Source organism: Buteo buteo, chromosome 5, assembly GCF_964188355.1.
Source record: "Buteo buteo chromosome 5, bButBut1.hap1.1, whole genome shotgun sequence".
In the NCBI taxonomy this organism is placed as follows: Eukaryota; Metazoa; Chordata; class Aves; order Accipitriformes; family Accipitridae; genus Buteo; species Buteo buteo.
Window position 1 is genome coordinate 9,799,735 of NC_134175.1, and position 17,965 is coordinate 9,817,699.

At 43.1% G+C, this 17,965-nt stretch overlaps 1 protein-coding gene across 1 annotated transcript; it reads left to right on the forward strand.

Annotated features, from left to right (window-relative positions):
- The first annotated feature begins 206 nt into the window (after positions 1-206).
- On the forward strand, positions 207-16,337 carry LACTBL1 (lactamase beta like 1). The gene is given in 7 exon segments (XM_075029252.1): positions 207-251; positions 3,474-3,618; positions 5,043-5,152; positions 8,473-8,630; positions 10,276-10,523; positions 13,442-13,547; positions 15,359-16,337. Coding segments are annotated over 7 exon segments (1,791 nt in total).
- The last annotated feature ends 1,628 nt before the right edge of the window (positions 16,338-17,965 follow it).

Here is a 17,965-nt window from a genome sequence, read left to right on the forward strand (position 1 = left end):
GAGAGAAGCTGTTACTTTCCTTATGTGGTTACATCTCCCTATCCAAAACCAGTCCCTCCCTGCCAGTCTGCTTATCTGAGCTGGACTTTTTTACTCTGGGCTTCCCTCCTTGCTCTGACTCCATTTTTCTCCTTCATTAACTTTTTGTTTCTCTTCATCACAGGGTTTTATGAGCCTTTTGTTTGTGGAGACAGGCAGCACAGGGGATGAGAAGAAACTTCTGAGCAGCCATGGATGGGTTACAGCTGCAGGTAAGGCTCACCTCATGCAAATCACAACCTTCCACCATCCTTCAGAGTCCCCAGCAGCTAAGGGGAAAGAAAATACCAGCTCTATTTATGTCTAGTGAGCCTATTAGCTGGGAATGACTCCCTTGCCTATCGCTGTGGGGGAACTCCAGGAGGCTGTTCAGGATTAAGCCCAGAGAGTGCCTGAGCTCCTGGCTTTAAGCTGCCCCACCTCCCCCTCCCGCAAACAGCCCAGCCTGCCCCCTCCCAAGCCCACCCAGGGATGGCCGGCTGGAGGCACACAGGGGCTGTCCATCTCATGAGTTAATCGCCTCCTGTTCAGATGTCAGAAGGAGATGAAGCTGCTATAAATAGATTGTGAAGCCCTCATGGTTTCAGCTGTGATTCACACACATGGCAGAGAAGCATTAGGAAGAATTAACATTCAATCTCTCAGGCACTTTCCTGAGCACAAATGCCATTCTGTCCCTGTGGCTTAATCTCTTTGCTCAGGGGAGGTCAGCAGCACTTTCTGGGGTGTCTGAATGGGTCAAATGGACAGGGAAACCCTGGACTGTCAGGGAGCTAAAAACGGCCACTTCAGCCGGAGCAACTGAGCAGAGCTGCCCATGATACACAACTGCATTTAGGAGCATGGCAAGGTGCTCTGCTCCCCCCCGACTGGGGCTGAGATCGGTCGGTGTGGTTTTGTTACGGCACGCACGCGCTGGGATGCCTGACAGCAGCCTCTGGGACTGAGACGGCTTCTGGCGATGGTATGTGCAGGGGACTGGGGCTCTTTCTGGCTCTCCCTAACCAGTGCCGCGGTGTGCCTCTGACTGAGTGGCTCAGTGTCTGTGATAGTCTGCCTAGATGAGCATGGCGGGGCAGGACAGCGTACGTGGGTGGTCTATGTGAAATCCCCATTTCTTTGCCCCCCATCCTAATTTTTTCAAAGCTCAGGTATAAAAACATAGCATACAGCTAACCTAGCCATGAGAAGCTGTGTGCACTTGTTCCTGTATGTGTTTGCATTCATTTGCATGTGTCTAAGTGCGTGGTAGCTTTCCTCCCCCTGCTTTGCTGTGCTTATGCTGTTAGCAGTGATGGTCACCAAGTAATGTATGTGAGATGGAGAAACCAGCAGAAGGGGAGGTAAGACCAGACAGGTCCTGGAGTGGGAAGTGTGAGGAGTCTGTTTGTAGGTATCTATCCATCTGTTTGTCTGACAGTCTCCCAGGTACAGTGAAAGAGTGGTATTTTTCCTGAAAGCTAGCTTAGAGGGTAGAGCATCTCCTCGGGGTGATGAATATTCCTCACACTTTTGCATATTTGGTGCCCCATCAATAAAAGAGAGATCCATGCCTCTAGTTTTGTAGCATTGCCACAGTTTCACTGCATTGCCACTAATGAAAGAGACATTCAGGGCACTCATCATCCACAAGAGGTAAAGGGCAGTTTGGACTAAAGGTTGGGAGTTCAGTGTTGGTATCTTTGAGTCCTTGGTTAGCGATCTAGGGAGCCTGGAGTTCAACAGATGAGGCATATACCAGAAAATCTTTTCCTTTCACCCTGCTTTTAGGGACCCAGGAATCAGGGTTTCTCAGTGAAGCAAGGAAAGAGGCAGAAAAATGGTCAGAGGAATTGCAGGTTGGTGGGGAAGTCATCTTATTATGATGGGACTAAATCCAATAAAGTCACCCTTTGACTACTCCAGGGCAAAGAGGACCCTATCCCACTCCTTGCTGCAGGAAAACAGCATCTCATTGCAGCTCTAGGCAACATCCTTCTACAGAAACTGAAACCTGCCAGCGTGGGGGTGATTAAAGAGATCTCAGTACACAGGCTTCTCCTTGTATGGATATGATCTCCAGCCTACTAAGGCACTGTATGTGGCTGGTGTATCTAAACCAACCTGGGTTTTGTGTCAAAATGGCATTCCCCTATTTAGGAACACATGTCACTTAGGCTGGAGTATGGACTGCATGTGTGTTCTGGCAGGCTTAGCTCTGAGTGGGTCTGCAGGCACCTGTGTGGTCTTAAGCCATTCTTGAATTTTAAATCATGTTATGGAATAACCTGAAGTAAGCTGCCTTCAGAAATTTATGTGGGGATGCCTGAACAGGCTAAAGGACCTCAGAAATAATTGTGACGTATTTCTGTTATTGTACAGAAAGTGGAATTTCAACCAAGAATTCCAGCAGGGGCTAGATTCCCCAATTGGATCCTTACAGAGCCACAGAGCCATGTGCAAATCTGGAAGTAGCTCTGCAGGTTCCCTAGTTGTGAGTGACAAGGCTCAGTTGACTTGCAGAAGCTTTTGCATGACCTATCCTGTATCTCAAAAAAGAAAAAAAGGGCCATGTGGAAATCTAAAGGGAGTATTTTAGTCTGTCTATTCTACACGTGAGTCCAGACAATCTGAAACAGCTTTGGAATGTGGACCATATTGCATGCAAATGGCAGGCCATATGTTTTATAACATTAATTGCCAAACTTTCGAAAGTACCCTATTGACCTCCTATAGTCAGTGAAAGAGCACAGCTCATGCTTAGGCACCTAATCATTTATCATCCATTCCTTGTTTTTCTTCAACATTTATATGGTAGTATCACCAACCTGGATGGTCTCCAGTGATGTAAGAGCTGCACAAACCCAAAATATTAGCCAGTTTTCCAAAACATGGCATCTGTAAATGCCAGGCTTACAGATGGTACACAACATAATGGGAATTACATGCACAAAATGGAAGGGTAAAAAAAAATTCCATCATTCATCTATAAAAGTTGGATCTGCTCAGATGATCTGACTGGTGGCTGCCATGAACAGATGCTGGACTCTGGAAAAAAGAGGTTGGAAAGATATCCAGGAATAAGTCATGATGGTTGAGAAGGGAGGAAATGAGAGCTGTAACAGAGAATCCTGCTAGCCTGGGCTCATGAGGTTCACCTGCAGACAGGGGAAAAGGCAAAAAGAGTAGATGGTGTTCTTCCACAAGAACCAACAAGGCCAACAAGGTAAGGAGAGTAACGTCTTACAAACCTCATTGGAAGACAAGAAGTCATCTCTGGTTCCAGTTATTTCAATGTGGGCTGGTATGCCCAGCTCTGGTGCCACAATAGTATTGGAATTAGTCCATGTCCCTGCAGTAGCTTTATTCCCTGGTGTAGTGTGCCTCTTTCGCCTAGCTGATATGCATGAAAGGCAGTTTCTCTCTCTCTGAGATCATATCTTTTCTGTTTACAGCAGGCATCCAGCAGCCGAAGCCTCCTCAAGCTCATTGTTATGGAGGTGAAGTGGATTCATGTGTTGGCCATCTTCTTCTTCCTGTTGTCTGTTGCAATGACAGGCTGCTTTCTGTGGCAGTACAGCCTCCCCAAGGCGGAGCCCAGTGAGTAGTTATCTTTAAGTTTGGTCATAGGTTGGCACAGAAATTTGTGAGACCAATAAACGCCTCTCTGCCTGTGTGGACATTTTTCCCCAAAGAGCATTTCCCCAAACAGCACACAAATTTGCCTCCTCCGAGCTGGTGCAAGGACACAGAGGAGATGAACATTGGGTTGATGGAGTACCATGTAACACTGCTGGTGTCCAGGGAAGCTCCATTACTTCTGGCGCTAACCTATGTTAATTGATATACCAAGGAGACATTTTATTTTACATTCTCTATCTTTTTCTTTAGCATCCTGTCATAAAAGTCATTGCAGTTTAGAATGGGTTTTGGTTTACACCTTACCATGTGCTTCAGCGTATGGGTTTTCTTCTATTCCCCTAATCCTAGATCTTTGAACTAGCTCAAGCCCCCAATTAACACCAGAATTCCTTTAAGTTGATTATAGAAAACTCAACACATAGACTGAAGGCACTGTCTGTGCAGAGATGCAATATATACAGTGTAACTGGATCAGAGCCCAAAGGTGACATAAAATCCACAGTGAAGGTGCCAGAGGTACTTCATAGACCAATGTCTGAAAAGATTTCGGACCCTACATTTTTACCACAGAGTATCAGAGGCTGCCTGTAGGCTCTTGTGTATCCATCACCATTCATCTCAAAGTTTTCATAGTGCCATTTCTCTTCTCATCTCTATTTCTAATGTCTTATGCTCAGTTGGTAAGCGAAAAGATAAATATTGTGTTTACAGCTTACAGAGCAGAGGAGCTGTGTTTATGAACACCTTGGGATCACCTGGGAAAATAGTGCCTCCAAGTAAGAGAGTTCCTATCTCTTACTGAGTTTAAAGATCTTTGCCTGCCACAAAAATTTAAGATATGTCTCTGGCATATGCAGGATACAGCTAATTCAGAAGACAGCTAATATACTAGGTATACAGCCTATCAACTCTTGTTACAGTGTTAAGATTTCAGGTGGCACTCACGATTCACTTCTACATCCATTTTCTGAGGTTACAATATGCATGGGACAGCTCTGTCCTCCTGAACCCAAACTCAGACTTTCTCCTAGACATGGGCAGGGCACTTTCATAGGGTCTAAACCCACTGTCAGGTACCCTACAGAGTCTTCTGTACTCCCAGTTCCTTATTCTTCCAGGTTGCAGTCAGTTGAAGCCTATTGCAGCTCCTGCCCATCCTGTGTCCATCCCATGTTGGAATAAGCAATAACAGAGCACAGTGCCCTCTTCAAGTCCTGTTTATGTGAGTTAGAAACAATTCAAGATTGTCTCTTTCCTGTCCAGAAGTTTCCTTCAGCTTTGGAAAACACAAGCAAGGAAGCTAGTGCTGACTTCTGGATGAGGTTAAAGCTTGTTAGTGTGTCTATTGAAGTCACATATGCTATCATTGAAATGTTTTCCAGGTCCATCTGTGAGGGAAGTGAGATCAGAAGCTGTGCAGATGTGCCCCCGCTATCCTGAACCAGTACAGCTGGACCACCCAATCCCCATTCTGAAGGATGCGTTGGAGAAGGTCTGTGAGGAGAGAGGAACAGAGGGAGACAGTGGTCATGACTACTTTTCTGAAAGTGTAAAGGGGAGAATATGTATTTTGCCCCTGAGCATCTCTGGGGAAGGAGGTGGGGAATCAAGGAGGTGGAGAACATGTGAATCTAGAAATGGGTATATAAAACTCTTTCACTGAACATACAGCAGAACAGGTCAATAAGCAGTTATCCAAAGGGTAAGCCATGATGAAGAAGGTCCATCAGAAGGTCTGGTGAGCATACATCAGCACAAAATGATGGCTTTTGGCATCTTGTTTGCTCTTAGGCAGCCCTCATGTCCTGGAAAGTAGGTGACTCATGTAACTAGTTCCTATTCATCAGTAACTGTCAATTCCTTATTTTATTGTTCTGCTGGCTTTCCCCATGCCACCATTTAAAAATTAAAAAGTTACTTGTAGGTAACTTCAAGGAAGGGAATGGAGGGGAAGGGGAAGAGGAAGAGGGGACCTGCATCTGAATGAAAGAGAGACATGCTTTTCCTCAGTATGATATACTGTCTCTGAAATTTTAGCACTGTCTGAAATTCTGGTAGGCTCTATTTGCAATGAGAAAATACTGCAGCGTTGCCTTGACTGTAGGGACCATAAGGACAGCCATGCTCTGACAGGACACTCCTGATTTTGTAGACTCTTATAATATAATAAACTGTCTCATTTGTATCTTTCTCAGGAATAGCTTAATTAGTCATAACAGAAGGTGTCCCACAGCTCTGATCATTCTTTTTAACCTTCTTTGAATCTTTTCCAGCTCTAGCATGCTCTTGTGTAGATGTGGGAAATCAGTACTGTATACAGTATTCAAGGTGCAAGTGGATCAGGGATTTATACAGTGATAAAATGGTGTTTTCTGTTTTATTTTATGTTATTTCTCTAATCCTCATATTTGATTTACCTTTTTTTCTGCCATGAGTCACTGAGCAAATGTTTACATAGGAGCATCCATCATAGCCCCTAGATCTTGTTTCTAAGTGTTAATGACCAGCTCAATGCCCATCTGTGAGTATGTTTTGTGAAGTTAGGGTTGTTTTCCAGCATGCACATCACTTTACCTAGGCAGAATTTCAATTGCTATCACTTCACATTCACATTTATGAAGTCTCTGCCACTGTCTCTAGGGTTACTGTAGAGAAGCATTTTATTATTCAATTAGGATTAGTCAGAGAGGTGGGGGAATGTGCAGAACATTGGGTGTCCAGCCGTCATGTAACCTCTCCTCTTTATGCTCCTCAGAAATGAAGTATCCAAGCACTTCTTCAAAGTAGGCTAGTGAAACTATTCTCATTTTGCAGATGGAATAAGGCACAGAGAACCTAAACACTAGATGCATAGGAAGACATAGGTATTTGAAGGGGGCTTAGGCACTAGCACCTCAAAAGTGTATCTTCAGTTGCCCTCAGGTTCTGCCTAAGTCTGTGGACACTCAAACCCACACTAAAGATCCTGCACTACCTGAGACAAACTACTATCCTGTGCCAGGCCAGGGACCAGATGCACACAGGGGAAGACTTTTTCCTAGCCCATGACAGCTTGAAACAGGAGAGTGATATTCAGTCATGCATGAGGCTTAAGGAAACATTTCTTTTCCAAAGGTAAATACTTTTCCTTATCAGAAAGGCCTACATTTTCCTCAGAATAGTCTTGCTAGTGGCCAAATCCAAACACTGAGTATTGGATTCAATGACACTCAAGTCTAGAAAAGCATCACATATTTTCATCAACTTTTTGCAGGTCCAGGCAGGTCTACATGCCAGACTGAGAAAACTCTAAGGAGGACCATGCTTGCTGACATAAGACCAGTCTGTTCTCTGGAGGTGCTGATGTACCTAACCATACTAGATGGGCCACAGGCACAAGGGGAGGGGAGGGCAAAGAACCTCTACAGAAGGACTTGGCCCAAGTTGGGTGTTTGGATGTTTCCACTGCTGGCTGTCAGTGCACATCACCAGTACATCCAGTGAAGAGGTCCTGAGGACATGACTCATGTTGGCCTTTCTTGTCTCAGATGCTGGTCTTGGAAAGCCATTTCTTATGTCAGAAACTTTCTGTGCAAAAGATAACTTATGCATGATGATGACACAGTTTTGAAAAAATCATAAAAGAGCAAGACCAATGCATTCTGCTTGCAAGAGGTGAGTGGAGCACAGCTGGCTGATTAGGTGTCGTGGTTTAACCCCAGCCAGCAACTAAGCACCATGCAGCCTCTCACTCACTCTGCCCCCACCCAGTGGGAAGGGGGAGAGAATCAGGGAAAAAAAAAAAAAAAAAGTAAAACTTGTGGGTTGAGATAAGAACAGTTTAATAGAACAGAAAAGAAGAAACTAATAATGATAACAATAATAAAATGACAATAGTAATAATAAAAGAATTGGAATATACAAGTGATGCACAATGCAATGCACCTGCCCACCAATGCTCAGTTAGTTTCCGAGCAGTGATCCCCCCATCCCCACTCCCCCCAGTTTATATACTGGACATGACATCACATGGTATGGAATACCCTGTTGGCCACTTTGGGTCAGCTGCCCTGGCTGTGTCCCCTCCCAACCTCCTGTGCCCCTCCAGCCTTCTTGCTGACTGGGCATGAGAAGCTCAAAAATCCTTGACTTTAGACTAAGCATTACTTAGCAACAACTGAAAACATCAGCGTGTTATCAACATTCTTCTCATACCGAACTCAAAAACATAGCACTATACCAGCTCCTAGGAAGACAATTAACTCTATCCCAGCTGAAACCAGAACATTAGGTCTACACAATCCTAGCACAAGAGGGAGCAAAGAGCAATCACAGCCCTCTAGTTGCTCAGTGCAGTTTCTCAGATTGCTGTTTAAACACAGTCATAGCTCTAGCATGTTTCATGGCGTGAAAAGTGTCATGGGATATTTGAAAAGTCTGGATCTTTTTCTCATACATCTTTGAACCTAAAATACTAGTGCAAATAACAGATGTGCACAGTACAATTTAAAAAGGAAGAAATTACAATTCTTAGGTTTTAGCATTTGTTTTTAATCATATAAGCATCATAGGTATTAGAAAGATAAGCACCACATTCTTCTACATGGTGGATATATAGACTGAAAGATAGATACTGGATAATTCAGCATAAGCAATTCAAAGGAACAGTATAGTCAAAATATTTTCTTTTGCCAAAACACATTTGAAAAAAATCACTCTCGAGTGCTTGGAAGTAAGGAGGGCTGATGGTCTGCATCTTCTACCACCTGTTACAGACTAGATGCATTACAAAACTCTTCATTTGGAAATTCATAATTTCCCATCATTCTCCAGGTAGATATGATGCTGCGTCAAAAGATTCATAGCTCTGGTCTCCCTGCCATGTCTGCCATTGTTATCTACAACGACACTGTGCTCTGGACAGGCAACTTCGGAAAGAAGAATGGTTCGGACCCTTCCTCAGTGGTGCCCAATGAGTACACTATTTACAGGTGAGACAGATGTATTGCAGGCATGAGAGCTAGGGAAATAGGAGATACACATATGGAGATCTGATATCTAGGAATAGAGCCACTGTCACAAACCACATCTTCTACTGGCTCGGGTCCACTGCAGAAACTGCTTCTGGGTTACGCTGAAACTTTGTGAGACAATCCTTCAGCTAGTCCATAAATTATCATATGCTTGTGGGTTACCGAATTGTTTACTTTGGATTTTTTTTTTTTTAATTTGATCTGACAATCTTTTAAATTGGAATAGCAGTGACCATCCTGAAGAACCTGAAAACATACTACTCCTTACATAGGAATGTCTCCATGCTTTGAGGAGGCCTAGGGCACAGATCTGAAGACTGAGAACTAGCACAGGTTTTGTGAGCAGTGAGGAGACAGTGCCATAGAATTAAAAAAAAAAAAAAAAAAAGTTCAGTGTAGCAAAAATAGTGTTTGGGAAGAGTATCTACTGAACACATACAGTAGACCTGTACGCTTATTCATTCTCCCAGTGAAGTCAAAGTCATATTCACCATTATTTTTTAGATGAAGATAAAATCAAGCTCTTAGTGTGAGTTAAAAAATAAAAACAAATACAAAGGAAGTGTTCACTTCCTTTAAAGTTCTGTTCTCAGTGATTTATAACTGTGCTATATATAAAACATCTGGGCTGCACTCTGACTATCAAATGTTGTCCTCAGCATAAACAATTTTGGAAAGTTTCAGCAGCTGTGACTACCATTTTTTCCCCCCTGTGTATCATGGTAAAATCCCTGCACAGATGACCTCATTTCTTCCAGAATCATAGAATGGTTTGGGCCGGAAGGGACCTTAAAGGTCATCTAGTTCCAACCCCCCTGCCATTGGCAAGGAAAGGGGAATGTGTCCCTGGTTGGGCTTGAAGCACCAACCTTTCAGTTAACAGCCAAACACAGTAACCAATTGCACCACAGAGGATCCCCTGAAAAAGATTTATTACCAGTAGATATTGTTTATGGTTGGAACTATGACAATATCTGATCATCTTTGAACCTCTGACTTTCATTTCTGATTAATGAAAACATTCTTGGCAAATGCTTTCACTCTAGGCCATCTTGCACCAGTCCAAGAATTTCACCTCGAGCAGTACAATACAGATGACCCCAGCCATCCCTCTTAATCATGGCCCTGTTGCCAAAAACCAACAAAATATAACCAGAGTCCTATTCCAGAAGACCTTTTGTGAATTTTACTGTGTTCTGAAGCTACCCAAATATCAACACTGAATATGAAATGTAAAATTTTATGGCATTTTTCCTTAAAATTCCAATAAACTACTTGCAACTTCTTATGGTACTTACTAAGCAATAATTTACAAAATATGTCATCTTATGAATACTAAGTGAACAGAAAAAGTTCTGTAGCCCACTGCACTATTGGGGAGATACTACTGAAGGTTATGTTGCAGTCCATAAAGACCAGAGTTAAAGACATTAATTCAAGCTTCTTACCTGCATTTTAGCCATTCTGTTCTGAATTAGCAAAGGTGTTGCATGTAAAGCTACAGGCAGTGGGTCAGTTGGGTGATCTCATGTACTGACCATCAATCCTCTTGATTCATGGTTTTCTTAATGCTTAATTTCTATAAATGTTTGTTCCTTGACAGAATTGCCAGTGTCTCCAAGATCTTTCCCACCATTATGTTGTACAAGATGTGGGAGGAAGGAAAAGTCACGTCTCTTGATGACCCATTGGAACGTTATGCCCAGAACTTTGTTATTAAGAATCCTCTGGGAAGGCTCAAGGAATCAGAACAGAGATACACAGCAGATGGGCTGATTTTTTTGGAAAAAGGCTCAATGCCACTTAAGCCATCACCTGTTACCTTGCGCAGAATGGCCAGCCAGCTCTCAGGTGAGACAACACTGCTACCTGCTTGCCCTCTGCCCACCATTATGCCACCTGAAAGAGACCACAGAGAGAACAGACCATACGCCAGGGATAGAAAAGGTTGCTGTTGAGGCCATTTCCCAGTATGGACCCTGCACCTTTGCACTTCCCAGAGGTCAGGCAGGACCCTTGGAGGCAAGCCATCAGCAGCTTCATGAAGTGCTAAGAGGAAACTCTTGTCCAGGCCACCTGCTAGGAAGGGGCCCAAGCTGCACTGTGGGGTGGGGAATTGTTTTTTCCTGTGCAAGGTGAATATATATTTTTTTTAACACAGTAGCATGACCTGAAATCAGGCTCCAATTGCATAACAGGTTTTTGTACTTCAGCCCGGAGTGCTTTCATTTTTCTGAGATGTAGAGTTGAGGGTCAAAGTGGCACCAAACCTCTTTGCTTTGAACAGATAGACCTTGAGCACTGAGCTAAATTTAGCTGTCAGTGTGGCTCCTGATCTGGGATTCCTGAGCTATTAATAGCTTTGTACTTGCTGTCAGAAGACTATTAATCTACTGTTACCTTCATAATTGGGAAACTCTTACATTAAGGTAGAAGGAGCTCACAGGACTCAGGAGAGCTTTAACCTTTCTCAGAAATAAAGATGCTAATACTTGACTCAGAGATTCCAGAATTTAATGGCCAAAGAGACTGTGCTGATACTTCATGTGGCATTTTGATTAAACTCTGTAGCACCTGCATTATTCCGGATTGCAGTAAATGCCCTAAAATTAGGACCTAAGATCAAAATAGCTTATAGGCAAATTGCAGTACCGCAGGACAGGGTACAGCATCACCTGAAGCAAGCTAGTATCAAGACAAATGTTCCCCCAAAAGGAATGATGTAACTAAAATCTAGAAACAACCAACCAACCCAAAGTGGCCAGTGGCAGCAGGAGGCAGAAAGAAAGATGTGTGCACAATGCTGCACAGCCCCTCTCCCTGTAGACAAGGGCTTGCTCTAGCCAGCCTGATGAGGTCCTCATGGGCACCAGCTCTGCCTGTTCCCCTCTGACTCTCAGGAGCACCTGAAGCTGGTGTGGCTGCTCCTTGCAGGAGCAGTCTGTGCTGGAGCTACATCTCCCAGTCCTGCTGCAGTTTCCTGTCACCTAGTGAGGTGTGAGGTATGCCCTAGAATTACTTGGAGGAAGCATAAAATGTACCTGGTCATAGCATTGCTTGTAATGTGCAGCCATTCCATTGCTTCCATCACTGTGCTGGATTTGTCCTCCTTCTTAGCTTCTTTTACGTTCCTATGTCCTTTTTTTTCTTTTTTTTTAGAATGTGGCCCAAATTTCCCAGACCACACCAGCAGGGCACACCAATCAGCTTGGACCCTGACAATTTAGTAGAAGGAAAAGCAGTTTCAAAATCGCAACTGAAAATCAAATGAATGTTGAGGTCACATGTTACATTTCCTGTCTGTCAAAAACCAAAAAGGAATAGGTTCTGCATCAAGATCAAAGCCACTGCATGACATATTGTAAAGTGTTTTTCATCTAAAGTCTTCCAGTGGAAACTGATCTATAATATATCCTCATTATCTGGACTTTTCTATATTGCATACTAGAAAAGTAACTCCAAAGATTTTTCTCCTCAGCACTTGATGGGTACATTGCTAGAGGGAAGCTCCAGCTTGTTAAGACTATGATTTTCAAATATATATGAATGACAGCATGAGATGCTATTGTAAATTATTAACAGCATGCTTGTCACATCAATTAGCAGCGCATGAGATATAAATCAATGACTGTGGATTTTCTGTTATGTTCACATATTGTCTGGTTTATCATTTCTAATGAACCTCAAGAGAGACATTGCACTGTTGTCATGGCACTGGTTGAACTCTCCCAGTGGTGCAACGTTTTCTTTGCTGCCATTGTGGCAAGTAGGAAATGAAGGAGCCCATTGTGTACTTGAAGGTGCTCAGTGCATCTCTTATCTCGTCATTCAGCTGCACAAATAACCACAGACCAGAAGCAGAAAAAGTGTTCTCATTCCAGTTCAAATCCCAAGGTCAGGTCAACTGAGAAAAACAGGTGTTGCTGCTACAAAAGAATAGGGCCTCATTCAGCTCTGCCATGATTAAACACATGCTCACTGAGCAGACTATTGCAAGTCATTTTTCTGTCATGTAACCTTCCTGATTTCCTCCCAACCTCTAAATCAAAGTCAGCTGTAAACTGCAATGCGGATTTCATTCCAGATGTAATCCAAGTTCTGGACTTGGTGACCTGTAGATCCTATGCAAAGGAGCTGTGGCATTTTAAAAAGTCCTGGCCAAAGGTTTTTAGGGAATCCATGTTCAGTGTTGTGAAATTAAAAGTGAAAAGAACTTCATTTCTTCTACATTCAGAAACCCTGAATAAATGTTGCTAAAGCTGAAAAAGTAAAAGCTAAAAATACTTTAGGCCAAGCCTGGAATGGTTCAGAAAGTTCAAGCCCTCTGTAGCAAGTTGTAAAGAACAAAAATATGTTTAAAGGGCCTGCTACACACCTTTGTAGTCAAGGGAATACAGTCACATGGAAATATGGACAGGGATTTCCCCAACACCCAATATGCCCTTCTCTTCCAAAATACACTTGGGGATACAGGGTATTTTTAAACATTCATCAAAGCATTTTTACTGAAATGTAGAAACCCAGAGCTGGTGCTGGGGTAGGAGTTCCATTACTCAGATTCAGTGGTCCATGACTTGAATACTGTGTCCTGCAGTCCCATACAAACAGGTCCTTGCAGCACATTTGCTACGTGTATAAAGCACATGTGTACATCCTTGTTGTTTCCATCTTGCCATTGAATCTTGCCTTTTGCTCACTCTTTACCAGACTCAAAGTTTCCTGTACCATGATTTGTCTCAAACTGTTAACTTCTTTTCTTCATGGTGCAGGTCTGCCCAGGAGGCTGCGATCTACCAGCCTGCTGTGGAAGGGCAATACACAAGATGCTCTAGCTCTCCTGAAAGATGATGTCTTGGTTGCTGATCCTGGAACCAGGTCACATATATTCACTTACGAGCTTTTGGTCTGGGTTTGTGTTCTCCACTGATATTAGCCCCACCTTGCAGCCTCTATGGCCAATGGATAAAAAGACAGCCATTCCTAAAGGGAGCTTCAGCCATCTACCCAAATACCTGTCTTAGGCTGGAAAGAGTGCCTGTTGGAGGGGTTTTTTTAATGTGTATAGAGTCTAAGTGAGAAGCCTAGATAAGGCAAATTAAACTGCTATAATTAGGTCTAATGAGCCTTAAATTGTGAAGGATGCAGATTTTCAAAAGTGGAAAGGCATGTCAATTTAAATGGTTTAAACCATCATAGATTTCACTTAAAATCATGCTATGTCTGTAGATATTTGCATGTCTCTAAATTTTCTGTAAGTTCTATTAATGTTTGTTACAATTTATATAGCCTGTTAAAAGTCTGTTACCTGAGTTGCAAACACTCAGAAATATGAACGAGATCCAACAGACAGCAGGTGAGGGAAAGGATCCAGACTAACTGGGAAAAACTTTCTAAGTCTGCAAAATTTTTAGAGGATAGAATTACATTCTGAAATAATTTGCCTAGTGTTGCTGCGGATTCACCATGACTTGAAGTCTGCAAGCTTAGAGAATTCAATGGCTCAATCATGGCAACCTTGTATTAGTTCTGTCCCATGTCATACAGGTTGTTACAATAGACGTTCCATAAAGGATTTTAAGACCTTAATACCATCATCTTCTTTGGTATTCATATTATGCTTACCATTAAGATACATAAGGACATCCACTCATAGTCTCTCAACCCCTTATTACTTGACATGTTGATAGTTTTAACTCTGTCTCCCTGTTCCCAGATATACTTCACAGCAAACAGATCCTTCTTCCTAAAAGAAATTCCCATTCATTGATATAGAAATTTTAACATATTTTTCCGGGTATGTTGAAATTCAGCTCCATTTCAGATATAAAATTTTAAATCCAGAATGTATGCATTCTTGGGGTCAAAATATATATACACTCATCATGCTTTTATTCAGCTTGATGAGCTGGAAGTTGTTGAAGTGGTACCAAATTTATGATCTAAATAGGCCTCAGTGAGGTGTGTGGCTTCATACAAGTAAAAAAAAAAACACAAACAAACAAGGAACGTTGAAGGCATCATGAATTTTGAATGCGTTTGAAAAAAATTACCCATTCAAGTCTTCATGTCATTAAACTTCATTCAAGTCTAAAGACTTAAATCACTTTATGGATATTAAAGACTGAAGCACTCAGGTGTCTTTAATGACTCAACATTGCTGGATGCTGCTTTGTAGATTTTTAAGTGCTTTTACCATCTTAAGGTAGCTTAGGTGCTTAAGTGATTATACCATGTTAAATCTCCAAAGAGGCTTACCTGGGATTTTGAGACCTTTAAGGTAAGCACCTGTAACTTGCAATTCTGCTCTTAAAAAGAATGGATATATTCTTTGGTGAACAATTATAAACAGTAAGTCAGGATATGCAAATATATAGGTTTTTGCATAAAGGTGGTTTTGGTTTTTTTTCTCGTTTTCCATGTCCGGCTCTCTTTTGGTACATACTGGTTAAATAGCTCTGCTGATGCTCCCGTAAGAAATTTCTCTTTCTTGACATAACAACACATCAAGGCAACAACATTCAGTTTTTCTCTGTCCCTCCTTCACCTCTCCTTTCCTTTAGCATGTCATCTGATAAAATGAGAATTTTCCCCAGAGAAGAAAGACATAGCAACTCTTTTGGCATAGTCATACCCACATTCCATCACTGAGGTAAGGCTGATCCAGATATATTGCTCTTCCTTTTCAGATGCCACTACAGCAATTTGGCTTTCTCACTGATGGCACACGTGCTAGCTGACCATGCAGCTGAGGGGCAATACCAGCGCTGGATCTCGGACAACATCCTGGACCGCTTGGGCATGGAGGACACTGGCTTTGACATCACGCCACCGATCCGCTCCCAGATGGCTGTGGGTTTCTACGGCAGCCGGCAGCCGGCCCCTCTCTATGACCTTGGCTGGTACAGGCCTTCTGGCCAGATGTACTCCACAGCTGCCGACCTTGCTAAGCTGGCAATGGTCTTCTTAGGTACCTACCACCGTCGCCTCCTAGAGCCTGACACAGTGAAGACGATGCTGACCCCTCTGTTTAAGTGCTCTACTGAATACTTTGCTAACAAGACTGGCACACCCTGGGAGATTAATGAGCAATTGGGATATGATGTCATTAGGAAGGATGGAGACCTCGACGGTTATTCAGCTACCTTCTCTCTTATCCCCAAGCTCCGCCTGAGCTTCATTGTGCTGATGGCAGGGCCCAGGCCACAGGGTGGAGATATTGTGACTCAGATATACGAGTATCTTATTCCTGCCATGGAGACTGCATTCAGAGAGGCACAGAAAAGCTTGATTCCTCCTCCAAGTCCAGGCCCTTATGTTGGCTACTATACCTATTCCAACCTGACTTTCTATGAGATCAAAGTTGGACCTGGTGGGGTGCTGGTCATGCAGCAATTTGGGCCTCACGTAGAAGAGCTGATTCCTGAAAAGTACCGGACAATCAAACTCCACCACCTGGAAGATCGTGTTTTCCAAGTTGTTTTTGACAAGGAGTTCCCATGTGTTCTGCACCTGGGTTCTGCCTCCATCTCACTGGAGACCCAAAATGGGCAGCTCTTTAACTTTTATCCATTTGATCGCAAGGGTTTATCTCCTGGCTTTGATGCACCAGGGCTGAACACATACAATGTGGTGCGTGTACTTCGTAAACCTGTGTTCTATAGCTAAATGTCCCCTCTACTTTTCTGACCACTTCTGGGAGGTGGCTCTAAATGAGTGTCTTACCAGACTTTCCTGTCTGCATGGCTTTATGAATGCCATTTAAAAGGGAAAGATGGTGGCAAATGACTCTTTTGCCCAACAAATATGTCACGTCCCACTTCTAAAATGACTTCAATGGCTTGCAATCCCTGACAGTGCACAACAGGCCAGCTAGCAACTGGGAATGCTTGCAGAAAAAAGAGGTGAGAATGTGCTGGATGGATGGTGTTTGGAGGCCATAAAAAAAAGCTGAGCACTTAAGTCTCCACACTTACATTCTCTATTTAATGACCATTGTGGTGATTGACTGGTATCATCAAAGGACTGAGAATTTCTTGTGTCTCTCAGAAAATATCTCTTCTTCAGTCCAAGGGTTTTTCCAGGGCTCTTCAGAAGCCCATCTGCCATGAACAAGATTCCTCACCCCTGTTTGCCAAAAGCATTATGTGCTAGAAAATGGCACCAGCCTGATATCAGGCCCTGCTTGTGATACCTGGGAGGTGAGGGTCCATTTCTTTCCTGGGTCACATCAAGGAAATTGTGGAAAGAGCAGACAGCAATGTGGTTATGTCTTGGCCCCGTGGATTTCTGCAAAAGACATGGTCACACAAAGGATATTGTAGCACTTAAGTACAGAAGCTGAAGCTTACTCCTGTGAGAAGGGCCATATGGACATATGCTGGTATATTCCAGCTGGACTCAGGTCTGTGACTATCTCAGTGTATAGGCAAGTGTGTGAGTGTGGCATTTAAGTACACGAATGCATGGGAATCTTTACGTGTGTTTTGGGCAGTGTCTGTATGGATACATATCCATTGTGTTTATGCAAGTGTGAGGGAGGATGCTAAGGGAAAGTGCATTAGCCTGGGGAGCACTACCTTTAGGACAGATGCACCTGCAAGCAATCTGCAAAGCCATAGGTGCATTTTCTTCTCCCTTCTTGTGCCCACTCAGTGCTAAGTCAGGCAGGACAGATGATATGTCATTAATGGCCAAAACCGTATCACTATGATGGGAACACTATCAGGCATGAGTGCAAGACAGGGCAAGTACCACTGACTGAGGAGTCTTGGCTCCTGCAATGCCCCTTCAAGTTTAGGAGACTATTGTGATTGCAGCCCTGGAGCCTGAAATAAAAGCAAGCAGAGGGTCAGGGCAAGATAACTCTTACCTTAAAATTAATAGCCTAGCTGCAGAGTATGGCAATGGCTGTACAGCATGGAAATCCTGAAGGAAGTGCAAAAGGGTAGCCATACTAGCACAATCAAAGACCCTTCAAAGTGCATGTTGTCCCATACCATAACTAGCATGAGGTTGGATCCTCTTGCAGAGTCACCTCCTTCTGCTGCTTGTCCACAGAGAGTCTTGAAAGTGGACATGTCTCAGAGAGGATGAGAAAATAAATCTCCCTGCCTCCCTTCTCTCTTGTCTCTCACTGTTTTCACTCTGTGTGCAGTTCTTCAGTTCTGAGTAGAGAGACCATCACTGAAGGCCTACAAATCTATGATTTGCAAACTCAGTTCCCTGCCTTTTTCCAGACAATTTCAGTTCCCTGATAAACATAAGAAATAAAGTAAACCTTGCCTTACAGACAG